The 25,265-nt window shown below is 47.4% G+C and overlaps 1 protein-coding gene across 4 annotated transcripts in view; it reads right to left on the bottom strand.

Annotated features, from left to right (window-relative positions):
- Nrp2 (neuropilin 2) overlaps positions 1 to 23,010 on the bottom strand; it is a 114,268-nt gene extending 91,258 nt beyond the window's left edge. For 3 of the 4 annotated variants that reach the window (XM_047543957.1, XM_047543959.1, XM_047543960.1), the window contains exons 1-2: positions 22,051 to 23,010; positions 7,043 to 7,220 (exon numbers count right to left, since the gene is read on the bottom strand). In XM_047543957.1, coding sequence (XP_047399913.1) covers positions 7,043 to 7,220; positions 22,051 to 22,123 — 251 coding nt within the window. In that variant the 5' untranslated portion in view covers positions 22,124 to 23,010. The remainder of the gene's footprint in view (positions 1 to 7,042; positions 7,221 to 22,050) is intronic. The other variant, XM_047543958.1, reaches the window with a different exon arrangement.
- Between the last annotated feature and the right edge of the window lie 2,255 nt (positions 23,011 to 25,265).

Below are 25,265 nucleotides of genomic sequence, written 5' to 3'. Positions count from 1 at the left end.
ATGATTACAAGGAAATGTACAAATCTCTTACTAGAAAGTCTATGTCTTTCTTCCAGTGTCCTTCACCTCTGCTTTATTCTTTCTACACCTGAAGCTCCCACTGAATGTCTTAAGACACTCTTAGCGTAATGAGATGGGAGAATTACATGGAGTTACATGGGGTGAGATGCTGGCCCTCTGGGATCTCTGGGTTTAGAGAAGATGCCAGGGTTGAGAGGGAGAACAAGTGGGACTGTGTATGATAAAATCTCAAGTGATTTTCTCAATCAGAAGATAAAATGCACTGTCAAGGAAGACATTCACAGTGAAGCTTGCATTGAGAGCGTTGAGATTGCAACATCACATATTTAAAAACAAACTGCCAAAAATAACCGTTGTCCCAACTGCTCTTTAACCTTGGTAAGAGGAGGAGAACAATCTGTGGGTTGTTTTTCCCACTCCTTGGGCGAACTGAAGTCGCTGGGTGGAGTCCTTGGTCAAGGCTGGAGAGTGCAGGGTCAGCTGCCAGCCGGTTAGCAGGACCAGTCCTATTATTGCACCACGTGCCTGCAGGTGGATCTGTTTCTGTCATTAGGAGGGTTGTTGCAATACAGAAAAGTATTACCGCTCGCTGGCTCCCTGAGGGAATTGGAATATTTCTGTGTGTAAATCTGTCACAATGTCATGAGTAATAAACCCGAGGGTTCCTCCTGAGCGAGTGCAAGGCACCCTCTTGCACCACTAAGAACTTTCAGAAACTTCAGTGGACCTTAGTTGAAGCCACCCCTTCCATTGGGCAATCTGGTCTTCCACCTTCTACTCATAGGGAAGAAGTAGATTCAGAGTTTGTGGGAGTAAACTGAGCAGAAGAGCTTAATCAAGCATGTTAGCTGGACTTTCCCAAATGCCACTCTTGGGTATTAAACCACTGTCCCTGGATGAGAGAATGAAACTCTAGAGACTTCACAATGGACAGGGTGGGTGGGCACCAGAGTCCTCATAGTCTCGGTCTTTCCTGCTTCCTGACCATGGCCCCTCTCCTAAGGAGATGGTGGAAGTCGCCTGGTCAGGAAATAAAGTTAAATAGCATTGCTCCAGCACCTCTTTGCCAGGAAGAGGGATTGTATCAGCAAGTACAAGGCAGCCCTTCTTACATGACTCTTACAATGCTTAGAGGAAAGGAAATAGAGCTCGGCCACATTCAGCTGCCGTGCTTCCCAAAGACACCAGATGATCCCTGCCTCCTGTCTGTGACCTTGCAGCTCTCTGCCTGGGCTGGCACTGGCCATGCACACGCACACCCCTGTGCTGGCCTACTCCCTTCAGGCTCCTCCCAGCGAGCCTTCTTGGATCTCCTGGCTGAGGCTGGTTCTGGGTGCTGTGGGCTCACATAACAGGCCCACGTTGCATCCTGACCAGAACACCCGGTGTGGAGGAGGCAGAGAGCACAAGAATAAAGAACACAGATCGGAAAATCTGGCTTCAAATCCCTCTTCTGCCACTCTTGAGAGTGGGACCTAAAGTCAGTTGGTCAACAACTGTGAGCCCAAGTTCCTCCATCTGTACAGTGGAAAGAGTCAGGGCCACTTCATAGGCTTCTGCTCAGAGGACAATGAGTGTCAAGTACTTAGACAAGTGCAGGGTTCATAGGTGATGTTCCAGATGTGACAACTTTATCATCAAAAACTGTCTTCTGACTTGCCTCCTCCACTCAATCTCTCCACTCCAAGAGGGCACAGAGTAGGATTTCCTCATCATTGAGTTCCCAATTCTATCTCTGTGCTTGGCACATGGTAGGTGCTTAATAACCACTTCCTGAGAAATGAATGAAGGGTCTATGGTCATTTTGTTAGTGAGAGACTAAAGTCACAGAATAGTTAGCGGCATTCATAGCCCAGATCCCAACATCCTGCTGTCAACCCATCTTCAGATGGATGAACATGGATGAAGATCCAGTGCAGCTTCATGTCATCTACCTATGCCCTGGCACCTCCAATGAAGCAATATCACCGAAACAATCACCTGCACCCATCTGCCTAGTGCCCTCCACGAATAGGTGATGCAGGAGTTTAGAATGAAATATGTGGTCTGTGCCCTTGGAGAGTTTACATGATCAGAACTCAGGATGATCAAATGTGAACAAAAGGCAGGCAAATCAAGATCATATAAAATACTCTGAGAGTACAGAGTAGGAACCGGTAAGAGAGAACTGAAGGAAGTGAGGAGCAAGAGGGGTCACTAGGGGAGTGTGCAGCTGGAGGGAGAAGGGACTGGAGGAAGGAGAGTTTGAGCCCCGGGAACTCAGGGTGCTTGTGCAGATGGAAGATTGTATTTGGTTGTTTGGAATGGAGAGCATTTACTGGGCTCTGGGGGAAGCACTGATGGCTGGGTGGGGAGGGGCTGGGTTATTGAGGTCTGGTGTCTTCCCTCTGTTTACTGTGGTCAATTTATCAACCTAGGAAGCTGCTACCGTTTTTAAGATATAGTCGCCAGCTTTGTGAGAAATAGGCACATCTTTTACACAGAGGGCCCTCTGTTGTAAATAAACACAAGAGTTGTTTATCTAGGACACTTAGCCAGAGGCCAAATATCTGAAACTCTAAATATGCAGAATGTGTGTGGGGGGATGCAGGGGGAGATCAGAAGAAAAGATTATGAATATCTAAGCCAATGCTGAGAACTCCGTGTGCTGTCATGTTCACACTTTGTCACTTGGGGTCCTTCCTCAGTCCTTATTGACATGAACTTGACTGACTGAAGCAAACTAGGAAAACTGGCCTTGGGATTGCCCTGATTTAGGGCAGAGCTTAGACCCCAGGACCACATAGGGTTCTGATTCTCAAGAGACAGCAAGACCTGAAGGAAAATCCACTTTTGTAAAAAAGTAAAACCTCATCCCAACATGGAGACAGCGGGAGTCAGGCCTACTCCTAACAGGAGGGTCGGCAAGAGCACCAACCGAAAATGGTCTGGAACGTCATCGTGACAAAGCGAAAAGATGCTAAATTATGGTAGATCCCCATAAACCAGGAGCAGCAATCTTGCAAAACAGTTTTTATTATCACTGTTTCGCAGAAGAAGAAACTGAAGCCTGGGAAGTTTAAAAGGTCAATGAAAATTCAAATCTAAATCTGATCCAAGTATGACATGACCTAGCATCTGTCACAAAAAGTGAAGTTTAGAATTACAAACCCATATCAACAAGAGAAAAATGGAGTCCCCTTAAGTTTTGGTTTTGTTTAAGAAGACATGAAAGTGTGGTGCATGACTTAAAATATTCTTTATCAAAACATTTTTAAAAGGAACTAAAATGGAGAAACCTGTTATACGCATTTCTGAATATGTCAAAATGAACTCCACCATTATGTATATCTACAATACACTAAAAAAATAAAAAAAAAATAAGAAGAACATTAGAGCTTTGAAGGGGTATGTTTTAGTATCTGGAAACTGCACTTTCAGTGATAAATGGTAAATGAGCTAATTTTTCACTGAACATAACTCTCATGACTCATTAGTATAGACTTCCTCGTGAGGTCTTTAGCTTAAGAAATGTTCTTTCAAGTCTTCCTAGTGGCCTTTGCACTTCCTAAAAATGTTTTTCAAGATACCCACCCGGAAATGGCTGATTCCTAAAAGGACCCATTCTCTTGATTTTGGTTTAATTTGGTTGGGCCTCTGGGACGGGGTCGGAGACTGCCATGCGGGTTTGAGGACTCTGGAACAAGCTACGTATGATATGCTGGTGAGTGTTTTTAGAGATACATATATTTCGAATTTTAGAAATGAAAAAGAAAAACAACCCAGTTTTATGCGGTTTCTAAAACCATAACACTGTCTGTAGGCGATGACTCAAGAGAAAGGCCTCTGTCTGCTGAAGCAGCAGCCGCCTCCTAGCATCCTCTGCTCCCCAGGGGTGAGGTGGCTTCTCTGTTTGCCCAGGCAGTCTGAGTTCTGCCCTTTTGTCCCTCGGATCAGGAACCTGGCAATGCCACGGTGGCCTCTGGCAAAAACCTCTGTTTTTGCCCACAGCTGCGGCACAGGCCCCAGGACAGCAGATGGGTGCTCAGGGCTTGATCCCTGCGGGTGGCGGGAGGGAGGAGTCAGGGAAGCTCAGCGGAGATGGTGGTCTCGGAATGCACTGACTCAGGCAAAGCTGAGGCTCATGAGTGAAATTTTCCAAGCAGACAGCAGGCTTCAGCGGAACAAAATTAAAAGTGGCAGTTAGGGGGAAGGTCTGCCTGGAGTTTACTCAGCAATAGCTCAACCTGTAGGATGCACTTCCAAATCCAAGGTGCAGAGATCCAGGGCTTATGGGCCTCAGCCAGGATAACTCTTTCCTATCAGGGTGCCGTTTCCAGGTCAAGGGGCAACTTTTGCAGCTAAATCTGCATGTAGAAGGAAGAGAAACATGAGGGCGGCGTGCTGACCGCTGCCCTTTCCTCATATCTGGCTGCCATTTTTCCTGACTTTCTTACTGTTTCCCCTTTTTGCTAGGGTGTGGCTGCTGCAGGCAGTTTTCTTTTGGGAAGTACCTGCCTCGTGGGCTTTGAGAGCCTAATCCAATTTGAAACGTGCCCCAAAATGAAAGGAGAAAAGACCTAATTTCCTTTGATAGTAAGAATTTTGCAAACTCAGGAGCTCCCTTGGAGCAATAATGAAATATGGAGGTGAGAGGGAGAAGAAAAGAGAGCAGAAACCACACAGAATTTCCAAGACTTCAGCTAGATCCACTATTCTTTTTACAAGACAGTTAAAGAAGGCAGTGGGGAGAGAGGAAAGTCCATTTATTCTGAATACAAATGACCAGGGGAACATGTCAAAAAATACCTTGAAGAGTGAGAGGCTAAGAGATAACAGGTTTGTCTTTCTCAATATGAAAATTAATGAGGGGAGAGGCATGGGGAATGGAGGAGAAAGAGTGGGGTGCAGGTAGCGGGAGAGTTAAGGACTATGCTAAGTAGATGAGGCTTTCTGACAATTCAGTGCTGGGGGAAACAGACTCCAGAAAGATTTTTTTTCTGACCTTCCTGACCTTTTAGGTTGAAGTGGCAGCTTGGGATGTGGAGTGAGGAGGAAAACAGGAAGCTACTTAGTGAGGTTGAAACACCAAGAGACACCCTTCAGCACACCTGCTTCCTCTAGTCCAGCTCCAGCGAAGGGCAATGACCCTCTCCCTTCTGCACAAAGGTTCCAGCAGCGCTGAGTCCTCCCCACCCCTGGGCTGAGTCCTGTGAGGGGGAGGGGTGTCCCACAGCCCAAAGTTTTCTGGCCCCTTTGCGTTTCCCAATCTGTTTGATGCCATGTTCATGAGCTCCCGGGTTTTTCCTTTTAAAAAGCTGTGCCTTCTCCCTCTGCCACTATGAATATACATAAAATGTCCTCTTAGCCATTCCTCCTCGAGATTTGCTGGCATCAGCATAACAAAATTTGGCCCTCAGTGAAGAGAGGTGCTTAGTCACATTCCTCTGAGCTCAGATCCAAGCTCTCTCTGCTTGTGACAACCCTCTGCAGGCCAGCAGAGGCACCAGGACCCAGAATGCCTTCTACATCTCTCCCACCCAAAACTCTTGGTAAAGTTCACTGTCAGGAAAGTGGAAGCCTTGAGTGGAAGCCTGGGTATGTATGTAATGGAGACAAAGGGGAACTGATGCGTTACCCAATGACATCCATGCAGTCAAGAGTGGCCCTGAGATTAGAAATGCCATCTTATGACTTTCAGTCACATGTGGCATCCATCCGGGAACTCTTTGGTTTTCAATAAAGACTACCTCTTGTTAGAAGAGAATCATTCTGTAGGTGCAAAGTAGCCCTAGGAGGATAATAATGGCATCAATTCAGAGCCTCGCAATCCTGTGCCAGTTAGAGGGACCTTGTTTCCTCTGCAGGGAAGTACTGGCCTGGGTATAGGCTGCTCTGAAATGAAGGCTAGGGGTTTCACTTGCTCCCTTCCTTATACCTGTCCCACCAGCTGTCCCCTTGATTAATTTTTTAGGACTCAATGCCTCACTTGCAAAGAACGCCCAGACTCCTTGTTAATCATCTGGGAGCACTGAACACTCAGCACAGCTCCGCTGGCTCTCAGTGCTTGTGCTCATCTGCAGCAGAACACCAACACTGGCACATTCTTTTCGGCACAGCAAACTTTTGTTTTTGTTCAATGAAGAAAGCGTTTAAGATAGAGCTCATCAGACTACACACATCTGCATTACTGACATTACCACACCCACCTGCTTCCCTACCTTAACTTAGGACCTCCGCGCTAATATCGCATTTCTAAATGTCTCAATAGCCACTTTGAATCTCCTAAGTCACACATTTCCAAGGAGGCATTACTGTGGTCCTGTGAATTGCCTTGGGACAGACTTAACCTCTCTGTGCTCCAGTATTCTCATCTGCAAAGTGGAGATCATGATGGCACCCACTCCTCGGGGTCTTTGTGAGAATTGAAGGGATTCATATTTGTAACACAATTAGAATAATGTGTGTTAAATAAATCTGTTACACTGGCCCTGAGACTCTAACCTGTGTAGGTAGCAAGAATCAATGAATCTTAGACCTACCCTTATAGACCCAGAATGCTTTCCTCTCTCTTTCTATAAGGCAATCAGCTGCCACTTCATGAAATAAAAGGCTGATCCTGATCTTCCACGGCTGGAGGCTGAGGAAGTCTCCACTTGGGAATCTGGCAACTATTTTACTATGGAAGTCAGTGGCATTTCTCCATGAAGCAGCAGTGGAAAAGGTGAGGTGTCCAAGGGGAAGGCAGATCCCAGAGTCAAGAGTAGGGTCTAGTGGTTCACCCCTCCCCTACACAGACACCCCCCATCACCACCAGCTTTTGGAGACAGGCACTAGTATTTGGACTTCGCTTTATAAGGTTCTGTCCTCCATAACATGGGATCAACTCCACATTATTTCCCCTGAAAAGGAATGTCATCTGGAGGTTTCCCTATAGGCCAGGATCCACTGCCACCATTAGGTGACACAAGGGACAGACACATGGGGGCGGGGCAGGCCGGCAGTGTGAGGCCCCTCACAGTGGACTGGGGGCGCTGCTTACTTGCAATCATGCTTCTCGATTTCAAAGTGAGGGTTGAAGTTGAGGACAATCTTCTGGTTGGGCTCTGGGGCATAAACAATCCACTCGCAGTTCTGGTGGGAGGGATAATCCTGGGGGTATCCCGGAGAGGTGATGTAGCCAGCATCTTTGGAATTCAGACGACCTCCACAGGGTGGGTCTGGAAGAGAGAACAAGGACCCAAAGAACTTCAAATGTGCTCCAGTCTTTTTTCCCCTGCCCCCCACTCCCTCTTCCCTTCTCTTCCAGTGGCTGATTAAAACTATTTTACAGACCTTTTATGGCAGTCCAGGAGACTAACCTACTTACTCATTCAGTGGAAGAGATTATTTCAGCTCATCCCTCCCCCGACCCACCCACCCAACCACACACACACACACACACACACACACACACACACACACACGTATTCCAGAAAATGGTCATAAATATTCCCAATGACATGGTCTGAGATTATGAAAACAAGAAGGCTGTACACTTAGCATGCCTCCCGCCTGTTCCTACCTCCCCTTCTTGGCTCATCTTCCTCTCCTCATTCAAACTCCCCATCTCTATCTTTATCTCATAAATTCTTCATTTTTATTGGTGTCTCCCAGCCCAGCTCAGCCCCAGCAGCCAGCAGTCAAGGCTCCAGGAACTGACCATCGTGGTTTTGTGGTGCTGACCCAAAGTGCACCTGGTAACAATTACACGTGGTGCAAGGAAGCACTTTCAGTTTTGGATCAGAACAGAACAGGCCCTTGAGGATGATTTCACCTTTTTTTTTTTTTTTTTTTTTTTTTTTTTTTTTAGCGAAAGAAAAAAAAAAAAATAGCAATCCCCAAACATTTAATTCCACATACACCACAAATTTGATTTATTATTTCATTAGACCCAAAATGGAAAAATCTGTATGGGAGAACCCACTGGTTCCAACGTCAGAATTCCCACAAAGGTGCTTTGTGCTGAATGGATGCCTGTGTTCTTTCCGCACGTTTCTGCCCACTGTCCCTCTTGGCTGGTCACCACCACCAGAGTGTGCTGCTGCTTTCTCCAGCCACAGCAGCCGCTGGAAAGGCGCGGCAGGGGAGGAGCTGGCCCCCCTTTCCTGTAGTGCCAGGCGGGAGGTAAACAGCCTCTTGTGGGCCAGGAGGTAAAGGGCCTACCTTCAAAGGCGGAAGAGGTGGGCGATGACATTTGAAGAATCTCATCTATTTAGGAGAGAAGTTTGGCAATCCCTAGCAGGGGTTCTTGGGGGGTGGTGGGGTTTTGCTCCATACCACAGTTAGAACAGAGAGGCACGAGAGACAGGGAAATATTCAGAAGCCTCTTGGAGACCTTCCTGAGATGTGCGCGTCTCTTAGCATCAATCATGATTTAATATCGCCATCTGCATGGAGCAGCATGGGCCTGTGAATTATGTATGACAGCTCAGCAGCCGCCCTCCAGGACGGGGTCTTTCTCCTGTGTTCACTCTTTGAGGGAACGGGTCATGCATTTTTAACTCTACAGGTGCACTTTACCATTCCCCATGTCTGTTGGCATTACTGTCTTCCAGACCTCTGCTTCAGATTACCAGCCTGACAGGCTTTAAATGCATAAATGATGGGCACGCTGCACAATGGTGGTTGGGACACAAATCCACACAAGTAGCCTTTTCTGCATTGAGCCTCCAAGAGCTCAAACTGTGCCCTGTTGAACTGCCCAGAATCTAATGGATTCGGGTCCATTTCCTACTGGGCGAAAAACAAAAGCAAGCCATTTCCTCAGGCTAGCAGACACCACATCATCCTCTGCCTAATGACCCCACACCCTCCCCAGTCCAGGAGGACAATGGGTCTGTCCCTCCCACCCAGATGCAGCCACCCTTTCTCTGCAGCCAATGCCTGCAGACTTTCTGGGCACCCGCAGGACTCACCCACACTGGGCACCCAATATCTTGCAGCTGGTCACATGGTGGCCCATTCGTCCTGGCTCAGGCATGTGAATCGAGGCTGGGAGTGGCCTTCTGAGAAGGCAGAGGTGTGGGCACTTGAATCGCCAGCTGCTTTTACCAAGCAAAAGGAGGAGTTCTCTACCGGGTCCAGCTCCTCTGCCAGCTATTTGCTGAAAACTGGAGTCCTGCCCCGACTCACCCCAAACCACACTCTTCGCCTTGGAACTCATGAGAGGAAACCTGAGCTGAGCTCCTGTTTAGTAACCCTTATGGTTTCCACATCACCCACACTCTCTCTTTCTCCACCCTTTCCCTGCTTCTCTCCAATTACTCTTGAAAGAAGAATTGCTCGCCCTCAAGTCCCTGAACCCCAGGCTTACAACTTAGTAATGAGATCAGGCACACAGATCAGCAATGGAGACAGGAGACTTCCTCACAGGACGGTTTCATTTCTCATCTACATGGAAAGCAATCATTTCCCCACTACCCCAAAAAAATTTTTTTAACTGTATGGTATATTCCACAGTTGACAGTCTGCTCTTTCTGTTGTTCAAAACTTACTTGACCAAAGGAAAAAGGAGTAGCCCTCTTCTTCTTTCCTGTCCTTTCTTTATTTGAAGAAAATCAAGGCACTTACTAAATATCGGAGAACTTATTAAAACATCTGCTTTGGTTGTGTACAGACAACCTTCTCAATATCCAAACATTTATAAACTCCCATTCTTGTTTGGATTGCATTCACACTCAAGAAACACAACACACACAAACACAGATATTGAACAAACAGCAATTACATATACATATCAGTAATTCACACTTCAGTCCTGTATACACGTTCACACCCTCTCATAAAATATCACACATCATTTGCACAGATATATATCCACAAAGATAAATACTAGAGTTTCTTTCTCTATTTTTCTTGGAGAGAATAGAATTCTTGTAAAATATCAGTAAAAACAGTAAAGAAAACACACTTAGTCTTTCTCCATCTTCTCTTGATGACTGATCTTGCATTTCAAGGTCAGGGGCCCTTCATTTCTTAAATACAAAATGTCCTGATAGAAATTAACTAGAGTTTCTTGAGAAGAGTTATACCATCCATTACTTTGTAGGCCTTTATTGTGTTCTAAAATGAACTTCATAAATGCTTTCTGTCCTGTTTCAGAGGAGTAGAGAGAGCTAAGGGAGAGTTGAACTTAAGGGCAAACCCCTTAAGGCCAATCTCCATATACAGAAGGAAAATTGACCCTGCTGAAGTTGGAGCTACTGAGCCTGTTTGGTGAGTTGACAAGGGACCTCATTCTCCAACTATTTTGTGAATACCTTTCACCTGGGGCAACTTCATTTCCCAAAGAAAAGTCACAAAACCCAGGCCTAGAATGTCCAGAGCAGTTTTCTCCTCTTTCTGGGAGGGAAGCCTGAGAGATGAGCAGGTTGGGTCACAGGCCCAAGGGTGAAAGGTTAATATGAGGACTCTGTAATTTTAAAGAAAAAGAACACCAAGTTCCAAAGTCACAAAGCTCTGATTACATATACGCCCATAGTGACCACTTAGGTGTTATAAAATATCAGATGGTTTAAAAATCTTTGCTGATGGTTAAAGTCTCTCTGTGTCTTTTCCCTCTCTCTGCTCTCCTTGCAGGTGACCTGAGCATCATGTGATGCTGCCGAGGGGCAATCTAGTCCCAGAAAAGCAAAAGGAATTTTGTACCCGTTCACCTAGGAACTTACCCTACTAGAGAAACCCTTTAAGATTTCTGATTCCTTGGTAATATTTGATCTTTAGGAAGTCTTAAAAAGGGATGAAGAAGAGCTTTTAAATATCTGGAGTGCCTTCCAGGAAAATTTAGCTGGAGTTGTTTTAAAAGAACACTGTATGACCTGAACTTGACATTAATGTTTGATAAAACTTAAGCAGGACTTTAGTGAAGGCCTTAATTTTTTTCTTTTAAATCTTTTTATTTTTAAAAACACTGGCATAAAGTTGCATATGTTTATAAGTATGGCATGATATTTTGAAATATATATGTGGTGTAATGACAGGACTTTTAAATAATCAGAATTACAGTGGCTTTGCTATATGACAGCAGGTCAAGAACAGACTCCTTGGTTTAGTTCAAGTGAAGGCAGACCCAGGGAAACTTGGTCATTGGCTGGAAGTAGAAATAGAGGGACAGGCTGTTTCAAGGTTGTGTGTGTGTGTGGGGGGGGGGGTAATGGGACCAGTGACTAAGAAAGAGAGGGCTTGACACTAGCAAAGAGAGAACATGGGGCACCGGGTTTATAACTCAGTGGGACCTTCCAGGGTCTCAGCTTTGTCACCTGTAATTCGATGAGTGGGTTGTATTAGGTGTGTAGCTGTCAAATACTTTTAGGAGTGGTGCTTTTCCCTCCTTGGTCAAAACCACCCAAGGTACAAAGGAGATGGAACACCAAGAGTTAGTTCTCCTTGGCTGCTGGGAGGCAGGGAGCCTGAAGTTGTATAGAGTCCAGGCCTCGCAGGGCCCCCCTCATCTCCGGGGCACTTCTCTGCAAGTGCACTGGGGCCTCCGGGAACCTGGAGTGAGGTCCACCGGAGCTAGAGCTCCATTCACTTATTACCCTAAATGCTATGGGGAGGGACAGAGGAAATGATCAAGGGACGTTGGCTTCTCAAGGTCTCAGAAGCAGGAATCCTCTCACTTGCGATTTCACTTTCTGTGGTTTGTTACCTGTGGTCAGCCAGCATCAACATGGCTTTGTCACGGTCTGATGGCCCTTTCTGATGTCACAGGGAGGCCAATCAGTAGCCTCATGCTAGGTCATCGGCCTCAGTCCCCTCATCATGTGGGCAGTGTGCCACCTGATGTACAGGAAGGGTTAGGTATTTTGAAGGAGCCCACAGCCACATAAATTATATTACAGTCTGTCATTATAATTGTTCTGTTCATGGGCTGGGGATATAGCTCAGTTGATAGAGTGCTTGCCTCACAAGCACAAGGCCCTGGGTTCAATCCCCAGCACTGCAAGAATAAAAAAAAAAAAAAAAAAAGTTGTTCTCTTCTGCTATTAGTGCTTAATTTATAAACTAAATTTTATAAATTTATAAATTAAACTTTATCACAGGAATGTATGTATAAGAAAAACCATGTGCAGGGCTGGTGCAGTCCAAGGTCTCAGGCATCCACGGGGCAGCAGAGTGGGGTGGGGGTGGGGGAGATGCAGCTCTGGCACCTGAGGGCATTTGGCGGAGGACAGCAGTTAGTCTCATTTCCCTTGAAAACAGTGTACTCTATTGATTTATAGTTTATTCTTTACCCACAGTATAATCTCATCCCATCCATATTTCCACAGCATTGTTTTTATTTAATTATTAGTAGCAAGGCAAAGAAGAAACTCTTCTACCCACTTAGAAAGAGAAAATGTTATCACCAGGTCACTTCACTCATTCCTTCAGGGCAGTTGACCAGAAATAGGATTGGAAGAAGAAGACATGTAATCATGTTTAGTCTCATTGTTGGCAGGCTGTGTGACTTTGGGGAAGTCAGTAAACCATTCTGTGCCTTTGTTTTCCTGTCTATAAAATGGAGGGAGTAGCCCAAAAGGCCAGTTTCAGTTCTAAAATTCATAGTCTACGTAACAAGGTATGGAAAAATAGCCTCCAACCCAAGGACTGAACCAAAAATTCAAAAGGTTTTCATCCCTCCTAGACAATAAGGCATTTATTCCAGGTGTTATCCCTATTTTATTTGCTTGGTGAGTTTGAAGTAAAACTCAGATCTTGAGATGAACATGTCTGTCTTGCATTACAGAGAGTTCAAATGTCTCTTTTAATCACATTAGCTCTACTGACGTGAGTTTCTTTTCTTAACAGAGTCTGTGGTTGCATATTTATAAATATTATGGATACACAGTTCAGTGTGTGAGTACATCAACAATCCGGCTGCCTGAAAAGAAAGACCAAAAGGAGCGTCTTCAAATCCCTCACCTAGATCATCAAAGTCCTTTGCTCAGGGCTTTGACCACATTTTGCTCACCAACTCAGGCTAAGCTGCTTTGGAAGAGTTATTTCTTTGAGCTGGGGCTGGATTTTGTTTTATGCAAAGCGACTTCAGCCTGTCACAAGACAGTCTCATAAAATCTGCATCTTGGCTTAAGCTAGGAAGAAATGAGCCAATCCATCAGCCCAGGAATGTGCCTGTTTGACCACATCCTAAGGCAGCTAGGAAGGGATGCAATCTACTCAATTTATGAGGCCGGTGAAGGCGCAGCAAATGGGACCCCTATGAACTTCTGCAACGGTAAAGTTCCAAATCTGACCAAAAGCACCATCCAGGAGAAGAGGAAAGGACTCCATGCCAGCGCATGGGAAGAGTAAGGAATGAAGCACGCTCCCTCTTCTCAAACACCTCAGACAGACGGACGGGGAGGAACCTCACTGAGGAGACAACTGGAAATAGGGCCTGGAAATAGGGCCTTTTGAACGTCTCTTCTCCTCAATCTGGATTCTAAAAATGAACCCTCATTTAATCGGTAAAATGTATGTTTGATGTGATTACCTCTCCTGACCTCGAATCATGCCACCTGTGGTAACCTTGTTATTTGTCATCTTATATCATAAACAAATGCAATTCCAATAGGGCAGCCGATATAATATCATTACTTTATATTTATGTCCACTCTTTTCCAGCCCTCATTGCAAATGCAATTTTGGTGTCATTGATGAGAGATCTGGGATTACGATTCCTGGCCATTTTAACAGACATTTGGTGGAAGGAAACAGAATAATTTTGAGGACTCTCCAAAAACCCACGGAGAAAAATGGTAACAGAATACATATTTTCATTTATTATGATTAATGAAAGCTTACGTTGAAATGCCAATGGCTCCCCATTGGTTAGCACATGAAACCCAAACCTCTTGGCCTTGCAATTTGGGCCTTGCATTAAGCTCAAGCTATTATTTCTAACTTTATTTGCAATTATTTCCAACCACACGTTCTAAACTGCTGCTTCTGAGTGTTCCTCAAACAAGCCCAGTGTTAATGTCTCTACGCTCTCCTATTCTTTTCCCTTCCCTTTTATGCCTTTTGGGGCTCTAAAAGCACCCATCCTCCTCCTTCCTCATCCCACCCCAGAGATACCAGGGATAATCTTTCCCCTCCCTGACTCTCACAGGCAGGAGCTCTTCAGCAGCCTCTAAGGACTGAGGAAGTTCAGGATGAACTTATCCACTCTGCTGGGCCACTAGCAACTAGATGGCATAACTCCTTTCTGGTCTGTCTTTGGCAAACTTTATGGAATCAAACCAAGAACCTTTCCCCAAAGTCAAATTCATTGAGACTTGATAAATTAATAATTTGAGGATGAACTAAAGTAATACCAAGAACATCACTAGGGCTCACAAATTCTGAGATCTTCACCACAAATTATTCTGCTTCTCCAGCTACTATCCTCCCTTCTCCACCGACAGTTGCTGATAAGGGCAAAGTTTTAGTTGGGAACTGACAGTTTAACCAGCTAGTCTGGGGTAATAATACCTAGGCCTAGATCAAAGTGGACTTAATGTGAACTGTCTCCTAGGATGCCCTAACCTTAGAAAATTATCAAGTTTAACCAATACAAACACTTTAATTCTAATAATAGTGAAACCAATTAATTTTAATTTTTTTTTTTGGCCTCCTCACTCCCAAAGGCAAGTTCTAAATATTTGTTGCCAGTAGCGCCAGGAAAACACAAACTATTACTTTAGCATTAAACCACTTGTGGTGTTGGATTTTCTCTTACTTGGTTTCAGTTCATTTCTCTCTACTCAGTCCCTGCCCGTGCCCCTATCTCTGGCCTCTAATATGCCTTTGGGGCACACCTGTTTTATTTTTTTCCCCTTTATCCAAACAGTTATTATCATTCGGTCCAGTAATTTGCAATTCCCTTTATCTTCTTCCCTGAAAGACTCTCCAGAACCTGGTGCCGGTTATCAAAGCATCTTTGGAGGCAGGGATCAGGGTACCCGGGACATGGGCATCCAGCTGGCCGGCAGCCCTATCCACTGCAAGCTACTGGGAAGGGCTTTCCTTTTGTTATTTCCAGCCCTCCTCCCGTTTTTTTCTGGATTAGATCATGACTCTTTTATGAAGACCCAGAGGGAAATGGGATTATTAAGAGTCTTGCTGGGTAAAAGCTATTTTGTCTTTCTGACGACTTTTTTGAGTTCAGCTGCTGAGAGGGGCCTTAACGCCAGAGCAGGAGTTATTACGAATTCGGGAGAGCGCCTTAAATGCGGTGTTTCCTGCTGAGCACACTTCCAGTGATGAAGGATGGGAAGGGAGGAAAAGGAACAGAGAGAAGAAAGAGAGATTAAAAGCTAAAAAAGAAAAAAAGGCAGAGGTGAGAACACGGAAAACAGAACAAGGAGGAGAAAATGCAAAGAAGAGGCATAAATCTAAGATGAGAATCCAGCAGAGAATATCTGTCTCTGAAGAGTGTGCTGGGAGATAATCTGATACTTATAAAACATAGACAAAGGTTTAGTGGGGAAAGAGCTAAGAATGAATAATTATTTACTTATCCCCCCTCCACCAAATCTCATAAAAATAAAATAAACTGACCACAATGGTTAGAGTGTGCTTTCTATGGTCACGAGATACCTAACCCCACTGAAGCTGTTTGAAAGATTAAATGACTTCAGAATTGGCTCACTGTGTGTCAAACAGCATTCTGTGTAGTCTGACATAGCACAGCCACCTTAATGGGGTAGTTATTATTATCAAATGCATTTTACAGATAAGTAAACTGAGGCTCCAAGTGATTAAGTACCCGGATCACACATAGTCCTTGGATCAAAGAGCTGCCAAGTGGCTGAGTTGAATCCTAAACCTAGGTGGCCTGGCTCCAGTGATTCAGAAGCTGGAAAGTGCAATGACAAGCCCCCCAAACTTCTCAATGACAAACTTATTTGGTAGCATTTAAGGAAAGACAAACATTTTGCCAGCTTGAAAACCCCCTTTCCTCTGCCCATGCCAGTCATCTGTTGGTGTGAACAATGAGAGATGTGTTCAGGCTGGGGTGTGAGAGGGCTGGAAGCACTTAACACCTCCCCCGTCCCTGCACAAGGAGGTGCTAGCTCCTTGTCATCCCAGCCCCCTTTCCTGTGCCTTGTGGGGAGTGGGGAGGTGGGGGAATGATGGATAGGATGCTCAGGTCTGAAATTATGTATCACAACATCAGGGGATTTTGGTCAACAACCATTTCTCTTTCTTCTCATCCCCTTTCCCCATCCTAAATGCCACATTGTTATTGTTCTACTGGATGGGAGCAGCATTTTCAGAAAAGGGGGATTTATTTTTATAGCACAGCTGGTCTGCCAAAGGTCACATAATTTGGCAACGTTCCCAGTGGTTAAAAATTAATTTCTCCTTATTAATACAACCAAGGTCCCATAGGATGGAAGCTCAGTCTTATCTAAACTTGACAGCTTCCTAAACCTTTACAAGAAGATTTCTCCTGGAGGGCCGGCCCCAGTACAAGGCCAGTGTGTCCTGGAATCCAACCCCACTGAATCCTGTTAGGTAATGAAACCATTAAGCCCTCAGCCACTTCTCATCAAGGTAGATAAAGCTTTGAAAAATGATGTAGGAGCTATGGAAAAAAACTTCTTCGGAATCATTCAGTAATGGGGGGAGCCTCCTCTTCCTCCTCCTCTTCACCAAATAATCAGCTAAGTTCTCACCTGGAAGGAACAGTGCAAGGACTAACTTATGGGGATCAAAACATATATCTATCACTTAAAGTGGGTGCCTCATTTGACAAATGATGGTCAGATGTTAATGATGATACAAAGCACTACCCAGCCCTTTCTCTTCATATCAAGAGATTTCAAAGTGCTATGCTTGTAAAAAGACAAAACTATGACAAATTTAGTTATGGATCTAATTGGCTTTTATTTACAAGTCTCATTTATAAAATTAAACTGAAGTGCCTATGAATTGAGCAGAGAGGTGAGTTTTACAAACAGAAAAGGGTTGAGGAAACAGAACAAATGTGGGTTGGCCAGTTCAAAGTTACTTTCTTTATGAGATTAAAGCAGAGAGGGCTTCCCTCTCATGCTACTCAGGTAAATTGGGTCCCCTTTCATTGATTGCTGTGACTCTTATACTTCCCTTTTTTTTTTTTTTTTTTTTTTTTTAACTGCTCTGGATCAGAGTTCAGTTTGATAACATGGCACCCAGTACCCAGCATGAGTGACTCCACTCTGGTTTGGTCTGCTGAGGCCTTAGTACAGGAGGCCAGTCCAAAACAATGGCCTATAAACTTGACATAACATGCTTTTGTTCTATGTTTTTACAAAGGAAAAACTCATCTTTAGTTTCTAAAGGCTTTCCAAACTAGATCTTTAGGGAATATATTCTAAGAACCCTGTACCAGTGAACGTGGTTTTTATATCCTGTCCACTTAGAATTATTCCAAACTAAGTCACCCCAAGTCCATTCATTTTCTTGACGGCTTCAAGGAACAGTTGAGTGAGTTGAAAAACCCCAGGGTCCTCAGAATGATCTAGTCTACATGTCTTTTCCCCATTGGTCCCAACTCCTCTTACTGTTACTTCCATTTACACCTACTGGTATTTGTACTCCTAACCTTTTCTATACCTTGAAGGTAAGAATTGGCCTTTCTGTTGTAGAATATGGACTTTACATTCAATAGCAGGGGATTGAAGCCATTTGGCAGGCAGCAAGAGTCCTGTCGGATAGCCTGGGCTCCAGTCACTACGGCCTTCCAATCTTTCAGTTTGCCATTTGAGTGCTCAGTGGCTTAATATCTGAAGGCTCCACAGGATGACCTAAAACTTCAACCCCAGGCGCATCTTGGACAAGTAGGAGCTTGCCCTGGAGCCCCGCGGGAGCTCTCCCCTTTCCACTGTTTTGCACTGAGCTCCGTTGGCAATTGGCAACAGCTCCCCTGCCTCCAGTGCCTACTTCTGGGGAAAAGTTTACTGGGCACTTATTTAATGTGGGCAAGAGACCAATCCCCAGAGCCCAGAGCAGGCTGTCCCTATAGAATCTACTTTGCAGTTTTACTCGCACATTTTTATGGTCACCCATGGCTATACCACATTTCTGGGGAGAAAGGCTAAAAGAAATAAGAAATACTTCTCAAACCCATACCTGGCGCCTAGACCATCATTGCTTCTCTTTTAGGATTTGTTTGAACTCAGACCTGTCTCCCATAGCCAATTTACACCTCTTATCTGATCATCCAGTCCAGACGGAAGGTTGAATTGACCGAGTCAGCCCGTGTCCATGGCAATGGTGTTAAGCCCAGCACAGATCAAAGCTCTCTCGGGTAAGAGAGAAAGGGGGAGATGGTTATGGGGTTCGACTGCTTTTGGCCCCGAGCCGAGCTGTAGGTCCCGGAGGTGCGGACGTTAGGACTGGAAGTTGCCACCGTCTGAAGAACCCATTGTCAGGACCCGAATGATTTCCTGAGCGCCCCCACCCCCCACCCTCCACCCCATCACGATTAACTCTAGCAAAGGAGAGTTTTGTGGCCAGGCGCTGCGGGGTAATGGCTAGCGCCAGGGGGCTCTCCTCTCCGTCAGAAACAGAAAGGAAGGGAGGCGGAGGGAGGGAGCTAAGCAGGGAACACGCGCCAATAAACCAGAGCCCTGAACCACTACCCTTCCAGAAGAAATTCAACCGGAGCCGCAGAAGCTGCAGCACAGATGGGCGGGATCCCCTAAACTTGGTCTGGAAAGCTGATTCTCAGCGCCCCCGCCCCAGCCTCCCAGAAGATTCCCAGAGGGATGACGAGACCCTCCCCGTCCCCCCGCCCATCTCCTCCATCTCCGGACTTTAGCGCTACCGGTGCCCCCCACCTAGCAGCCGGGCGCCGGGGATCTGGTGGGAAAGACTAGCGGCGCAGCCCGCCCGAGGCGAAGGGTGGGGGCGGCCGTTTAATCACAGCGCGCCTCGCCTCCATTAACTTGTGTTGATATTAAAAAGAAATCAATCAGTGAAAATGAAGCATTGGCCGTGAATACAATATTTTTCTCACGTGGAAAAGCAAAGAGTGAGGCGGCGGGGAAGGGGCGGGGGACTGGCCAGCGAATGCAGACGCTGCTCGGGAGGAGAGCCGCAGCCGCGACCTAACTTTCTGGCATTGGGCAGCGGCAAGAAAATGCCGCAGGCTTCTCCCTGGGGGTGTCCTTAGTCAGAAGGAGGGGACGAGCCTGGAGGAGTTGGAGGCGGCCAACTTCGCGGAGGCTTTAGCCTCGGTTTTGCTTTCTCTGGGAATATTTTTGCCTAATAGAATGTTTATGGATTGCTCAGCTCTGTTTCTGCTGCGTAGCCCAAACAAATCGATGCGGCGTTAGAGACGGCACTGGGGGTGGGGTGGGGCGGCAGGGAGCGCTGGGGCCCCCACGTCTCCACCACGTGGATGCCTGTGCGGCGCGTGCTCTTCACCTGTTTCGGCGCACTGGCGGGTGCTCTGCGTGCCGCCTGTCTAGAGACTGTGCAAGTTGCGCGCATTCCTGCGGCTTTGGGCGACTCTTTCCCGCCCCTCTCCGCCCTCCGCTCTGAAATTCCGCCCAGCTTTCCGCCACCCAGCTCGGCTGGAGCTTGGGTCTTCCGCCTTGGGTCCCTGCCCCTCAGAGCCGGGTCTCTAGGGTCTGCGGTGAGCTTGCGGCGCCCGGCGAAGTGCGGGGGCAGGAGGTGGCGCTCCGAGCGGAGGCAGCTGAGCTGCCATGTGGCAGGGCGGCGTGGCGAGGAGAGGAGAACCTGGTGCGCGGCGCCCCCCGGGTGCTCCCAGCTCAGGGCCCGCATGCGGAGACCACAGGGTTATTTGCTTAGCTGCTCCCGCGCGCACACCTTCCGCCCTCTTTCCCCTGATTCCTTCTCGGAATCGGTTTTCGCCGCCGCTGGCTGCGGCAGGGCCGGCCCCTCTCCTGGCTAGCGCACACCGGTGAGTCAGAGGTCGTGCTTGACCTCGCCCTTTGCCAACCGCTGCCAGCTACCCGGGTGCCAGTCGGTTGCTCTGGCTGAAAACCTGAACAGCACACGGCTTGCGTTCGCCTTTCGGGGACCTGGATATTATCTACTCTGGGCAGGTCTCAGCTCTGGGTCCCATCCTGGGTCCGAGGCCTCCTAGTGGGTGACCTGCTCTGCACTCCCTTGCTTCTGAGCTTCTCTGGAAGTGACGCAGCGCGGCCAGGGGTTGGGATGGGAGGGGGCTCTGCGGAGAGCGCGGGAGGCAGGTGGCAGAACGGGAGTGGGTCCGAGCGGGCGTCGCACATACACGTACACACTCCATGCAACACTCAGGGACAGATGTGCGAACATCTGGGCTAAGAAGATGGCCCCTGAATCTTCACAACCCCTCCTGCTTCGCACGACACACGGAACCTTAAGTTGTGTTTGTGTGCGTGCCGGTGTGTGGTGTGTGTGCCAGTGTGCGCGCACTCGCGCAGCGGGGCCTACGGGAATCGGTGCCTGACTACAAAATATACGGTGGGCTTTCTCAACGCGCGCGTGCGCGCGTACACATATACACACACACGGCAAATCATCCAAACATACATAATTTACACAGCATCCAGGTCTGTGGGAGGTAATTTAATTTTGCTTCAAGATGGGAGTTTAGAATTAAGGCAAGAAAGGAAGGGGAGGTCAGAAAATCTCCCGAGTCGGACCTGTGCCCATTCTTTGGATACGATCTGCAGCTGCCTGTAGACCAGTTATGGCAGAGAAAGAGCTGCACACGGTTGGATGTGTGTGGCAAAGGCATACCTCTGTCTTCCTCTCCTTCCAAAACCAGAACCCAAACACCCCAACTTAGAGTGGCTGTATGTGTGTGTAGGGGAAGGTGAGAACCAGCATACTGGTTGCAAATCTTCCCCTTTAGGATCCGCTAGTCAGTAGGCTGGAGGCCCTGGAGGTTGCGGGGGGTTAGTCCCATCACTGCGGCCATATCTTTGAAATAAGTGCCTTGTGGTTAAGGCCCTTCTGGAAGTGCCTTTTCCTCTCTTTTCTCTTTTCCCTTTTTTCTCCCCTACATGGTTTCCTCTTCCCAATCACCTGTGGCAGCTGCTAAGAGTTTTGTTGTCAGATTCCAGACTGTTCTCAGAAGGGAGAGAAACTCACTCTAGAGAGTGGCCCCAGGAAGGAAAGACTACCCTCACTGGATCCCTGAAATCAGCAATGTCTTTTCAGGGACCGTACCCCTTGCACTCCCCAAGAAAGCTGGCTGGAGACTGTGCTGGGCCTCACAGTGCTTATCTTTGCAGTCTCTGTCCACACAGCCCTTTTGGCAAGGGTTGAGTACAAATTCCACTCAAAAGTTTCAAACCACAAAAGTGAGAGATCTTTGAGGGCCATGCAGTCATTTTATCTAATAATTTAAGAAAGAATGTATATGATTTACTCTCTTAGAAAACACATGGATGCAGGACAGGGAGCAGGGGCCACCAACCACCTTGGTTGCCAGCAGTACCCAGTGGAAAGCCCCTATCTCAGCCACAATCCAACTTATTCCACTAGCCTGAGCCCTGTAATTTTGAGGCATATCCACTCCTTCTGCAAAGAATCGACCGCATATGAAAATTCAAACTAGACTTGTCTTTCCCAAGCCCTTCAGTTAACATTGCTCAATGTAGCTAAGTGGAGGGAATGCAAATGATTTATATTTCACTGGCTAGGTTGAAGAAACTCAAGGGAGATGTGTTCTGCTTCAAGACAGGAAAAAAAAAAAAAAAATCCCCCAAAACTGTAATGCAAAGGCTTTGTAGTATTTTTAAACCTTTGATTCAGTCCATATGTGACATCTGAACACCGCCAAATTCTGTTACAACACACGCACACACACACACACAAGCACACACACATACACACATACATACACACACTCATAGCAGGAGAGAAAAGTTGGGTTTTAGCAGCGGTGGTGGGGTAGTGAGGGTTGGCTGAGATCTCTCTTTAATATTGAGTATTGAGGGAGTCTTTTCCTGAGCCGTACTGCGTGGCCTCCCTGCGTTAGCAATAGCGTTTAAAGTGGAAACCATGTTGAAATGAATAGAAAAAAAACTTCGAGGGGCTTACCTGGTTGGCCTCTCACTTCGTGTCCTGAAAAGTAGAGAGCTAAGAAAACCCAGGTGAGAGGAAACAAATCCATTTTGGAGAGGGAGGTTTTCTCCAGGGCTGGGTTGGTAAGATTCTTGTTTAATTATAAGTCTTTGTGTTTTTCTTTTATTTTCTTCCTTGCAGTGTCTTCTGCAAAGGTTCCTAATGGTCAGCGTTTCCCTCCTGGGTCTTGGCGGCCCGTCTTCACCTTTATTCTTGCTGGAATCCCCACCTCACCAGGAGGAGGGTAGCTTCTGAAATCGGCACAGAGGGAGCTAGCCGGGAAGAGGGGACCCGTTTCCTCTCAAAAACAAAACGCATCTACGTTCTCTTCAGTTCCTCAAAGTGTCATTTCCTTTATCCTACAACATCGCGAGTATTTCCCGAAAGCCAAGCGTAAAATAATAATAATGATAATAAAAATCAAAGCCAAGACTTGCCTTGGGCATCACACGGCCCCAGGCAGCTGTGTGATCTCAGAGGCGTAAACTGACACACATCCCCGGGCACCCGGGACCGACACGCGGGTGGAGGCACCACGGCCGGACCGACCGTGTGGGAGGCGGCCGCCCCGCTCTTGTGCTCGCCGGGTTCCCCGAGCGGGAGCCTCCCCCAACGGCTACACCCGCTTGGCCAGCCTCTCGAGGGGAGTGTGAGGAAGGAAGCTGCTGCTGCTGCGGCTGCGGCTGGTAGCGCTGCTGGTGCTGCTGCTGGTGCGGCGGCGGCGGCGGGGATCGCCTGGGAGTGAGCGAGCCCCTCTCCGAGTTCGCTCGCGCCCGCCCTCACCTCCACCTCGCCCAGCGCCTCGCCGAGTGTCTGCGCGTCTGTAGATGTGCTGGGGGCGGGCTGCGGGCTGCTGCCTCGCTCGCCTTCTCTGCCTCCCCTCCGGCTCCCCCCTGCCTTTTCAGGCCGAGCAGCATGTGGATGTCAGAGCCGCGGCAGAGCTATCCGATTACGCGCCGGCTCTGGGCCCGCCCCTTCTGTGTTCCTGATTAAAGAGGCAGCCGCGGAGACGCGCGGCGCAGAGCCGAGAGCCGCGGCACCCAGCTCCAGTGGGGCGGAGGCGGAGGAGGCTCCCCCCACACGGGCCGCCGCGGGATCAAAGTTAAGGCAGCCCGCACCCCGCCGCCCCTCTCCCATTCGGACCCTCCGCCCGCCCTGCGCTCCTCTGCGCCTGGCCCTCGGTGCGTCACGCCCCGAGGAAGGAGCGCCCCCGGGCACCTCCAGGGCGCTCTGCCCTTGGCTGCGCCGAGTCTGCCGGAGGGAAACTCCACGGAACCGGGGGAATTCCTCGTTCCCCCTAAATTCCGTGACTCCGATGCCACATATACAGCACCCAACACAATACCACGCGCAATGGCGTTATGAGAAGACTTGGGGGTGTCTGGGGTAGGGAACCAGTCGCCAGCTTAGCCATGTGTTCGCATAGGCAGCAGTGCGTGGCGGCGACACACACCGTCAGCCCGGGATGAATAAACCCCTAAACACTCCTTGCGTTTACTACTCAGATCCTTTGTTGTGTCCCAAACAGGCTCCTCGGCTCTCTGGGTGAGGATTTAGTTGTGCCTGCGCCCTTAACTTGTAACTATCATAAGACGAAGAAAGGCTTTTCTTCTATAAAGAATTTCTTCAGGTAATTAAATTGGACTCATCCCAGGTCCACCCCTCAAAAGGCTACTGTAACTACTTCTTTTCAAATTTCCTTTATGGAAATGTGATCACAACGTTGAGAAAAAGGAAACAGCATTATGCCAACTATTTTTCAGTGGAGGCCTTCACTGTTTAGATGGAGCTGCAACTGAGCAGTTGGGGAAATAGTTGGATCTTTGTTTCTGAGAATGGTTCTAGGGGTTCCCAACTGTCTTGTTCGCTGGGTACCTATTACTATACCACCACACTCAACAGCAACAGCCAAAATAAAACCCTGCCCATACTTTTTCTGCCAGTCCACAGATTAGAAAAATCAAGTCTGGGTGACAAGAAACACACACATCTGACTAAACCATTTTCCTCTTTGCTGTACTTGTGGATTCTTCTGGGTGGTTTCCCCCCTTATCTGGACTTGCCATTAGCTTTGTTTATCACTTTTAGTGTTTGAAAAATCTGTAACTCCCACTTAACTGTTATTTACACTGAGATAACCTAAACAAAATTGAATCAGAAATGATTTGCAACTAGTTGAGTCAAGCCAAAGAGGGATTTTACAGTGGAAATCCACAGGTTGAGTATCACACTGTTAATCTTAGATGCCTGACTGCAAAAGGGCAGGTATCAGAGGTTGACTTCCTCCAGGGGAGCATCCCCACTCCCACCCCAAGGCTGCCTTTAATTCCACTCTCCTTTTTTCTTTCTCCCCTTCTCCTTCCTCCCTTTCTAGGCTTCAGAGCACATCCATATTATTAAAAACCACAGATTTACATTTTTTCCTGTTTAAAGTTCAATTGTAAAGAATGACTCCCAACTCCAAATATTTGATGAAGAGGCAGTCTGGGTTTAAAACCTTAAGCAAAGACCCCAGCTTATGTCATTGCTAATCTAAGGACAAATAACACTATCTGTAGTGACAGTCCCTGAACTCAAAGGGTCATTTAGTGTCACCTATCCATCACTCACCAGATATGCCAAACCATTATAGCAAGTGGGAGAATCCTGTTTCTGAAAACCCCTATAGCCAGAGTTTAGGTGAAGGGCATTGTGAAGAGAGAAGAGAGAGAGAGCCAACGGAAACCAAAGCCAATTGGGAAGCCATGGGAATGATAACTCTGGACTTCCTGTTTTGGGATCTCAGGGCTGAGGAGCCCCATCAGGTTTCTTCCAGGATCCTCAGTGTGGGTAGGGAGAAGTCAGGGTTCATTTTAGTGTTCTGTTCCTGGGCATTATGCAGGCTCCCAGCATTATGCAGTTTCACTTTTCCCTAAAGAGGGAGCTAATTTACTTCCTGGGAGCCTCTAGGAGGCTGCTGCAGGACTCTTCAGCAGTCCATTTTAGCTAAGGCCTCATTTCCTGCAGTCCTGTGGGGGAAAGCCTTCTGAGTCTGGGGACTCCAAGGTGCTAGAGCATTTTCCAGTCCTCTAGGGGGCAGCACTCAATAAATAATGCCAACCCCACCTACAGCCTCAGGCCTGGCATTGCTTTTGCTTCCAGGAGCTCAAAGTGCTTCATCAGACCAGGTAAAACTCAGAATCAAGCTTGCT

This window comes from Sciurus carolinensis, chromosome 3, assembly GCF_902686445.1.
Source record: "Sciurus carolinensis chromosome 3, mSciCar1.2, whole genome shotgun sequence".
NCBI classification, from domain to species: Eukaryota; Metazoa; Chordata; class Mammalia; order Rodentia; family Sciuridae; genus Sciurus; species Sciurus carolinensis.
Note: the sequence above shows the minus strand (reverse complement) of the source record. Positions and strands in the feature narration are given on the sequence as shown.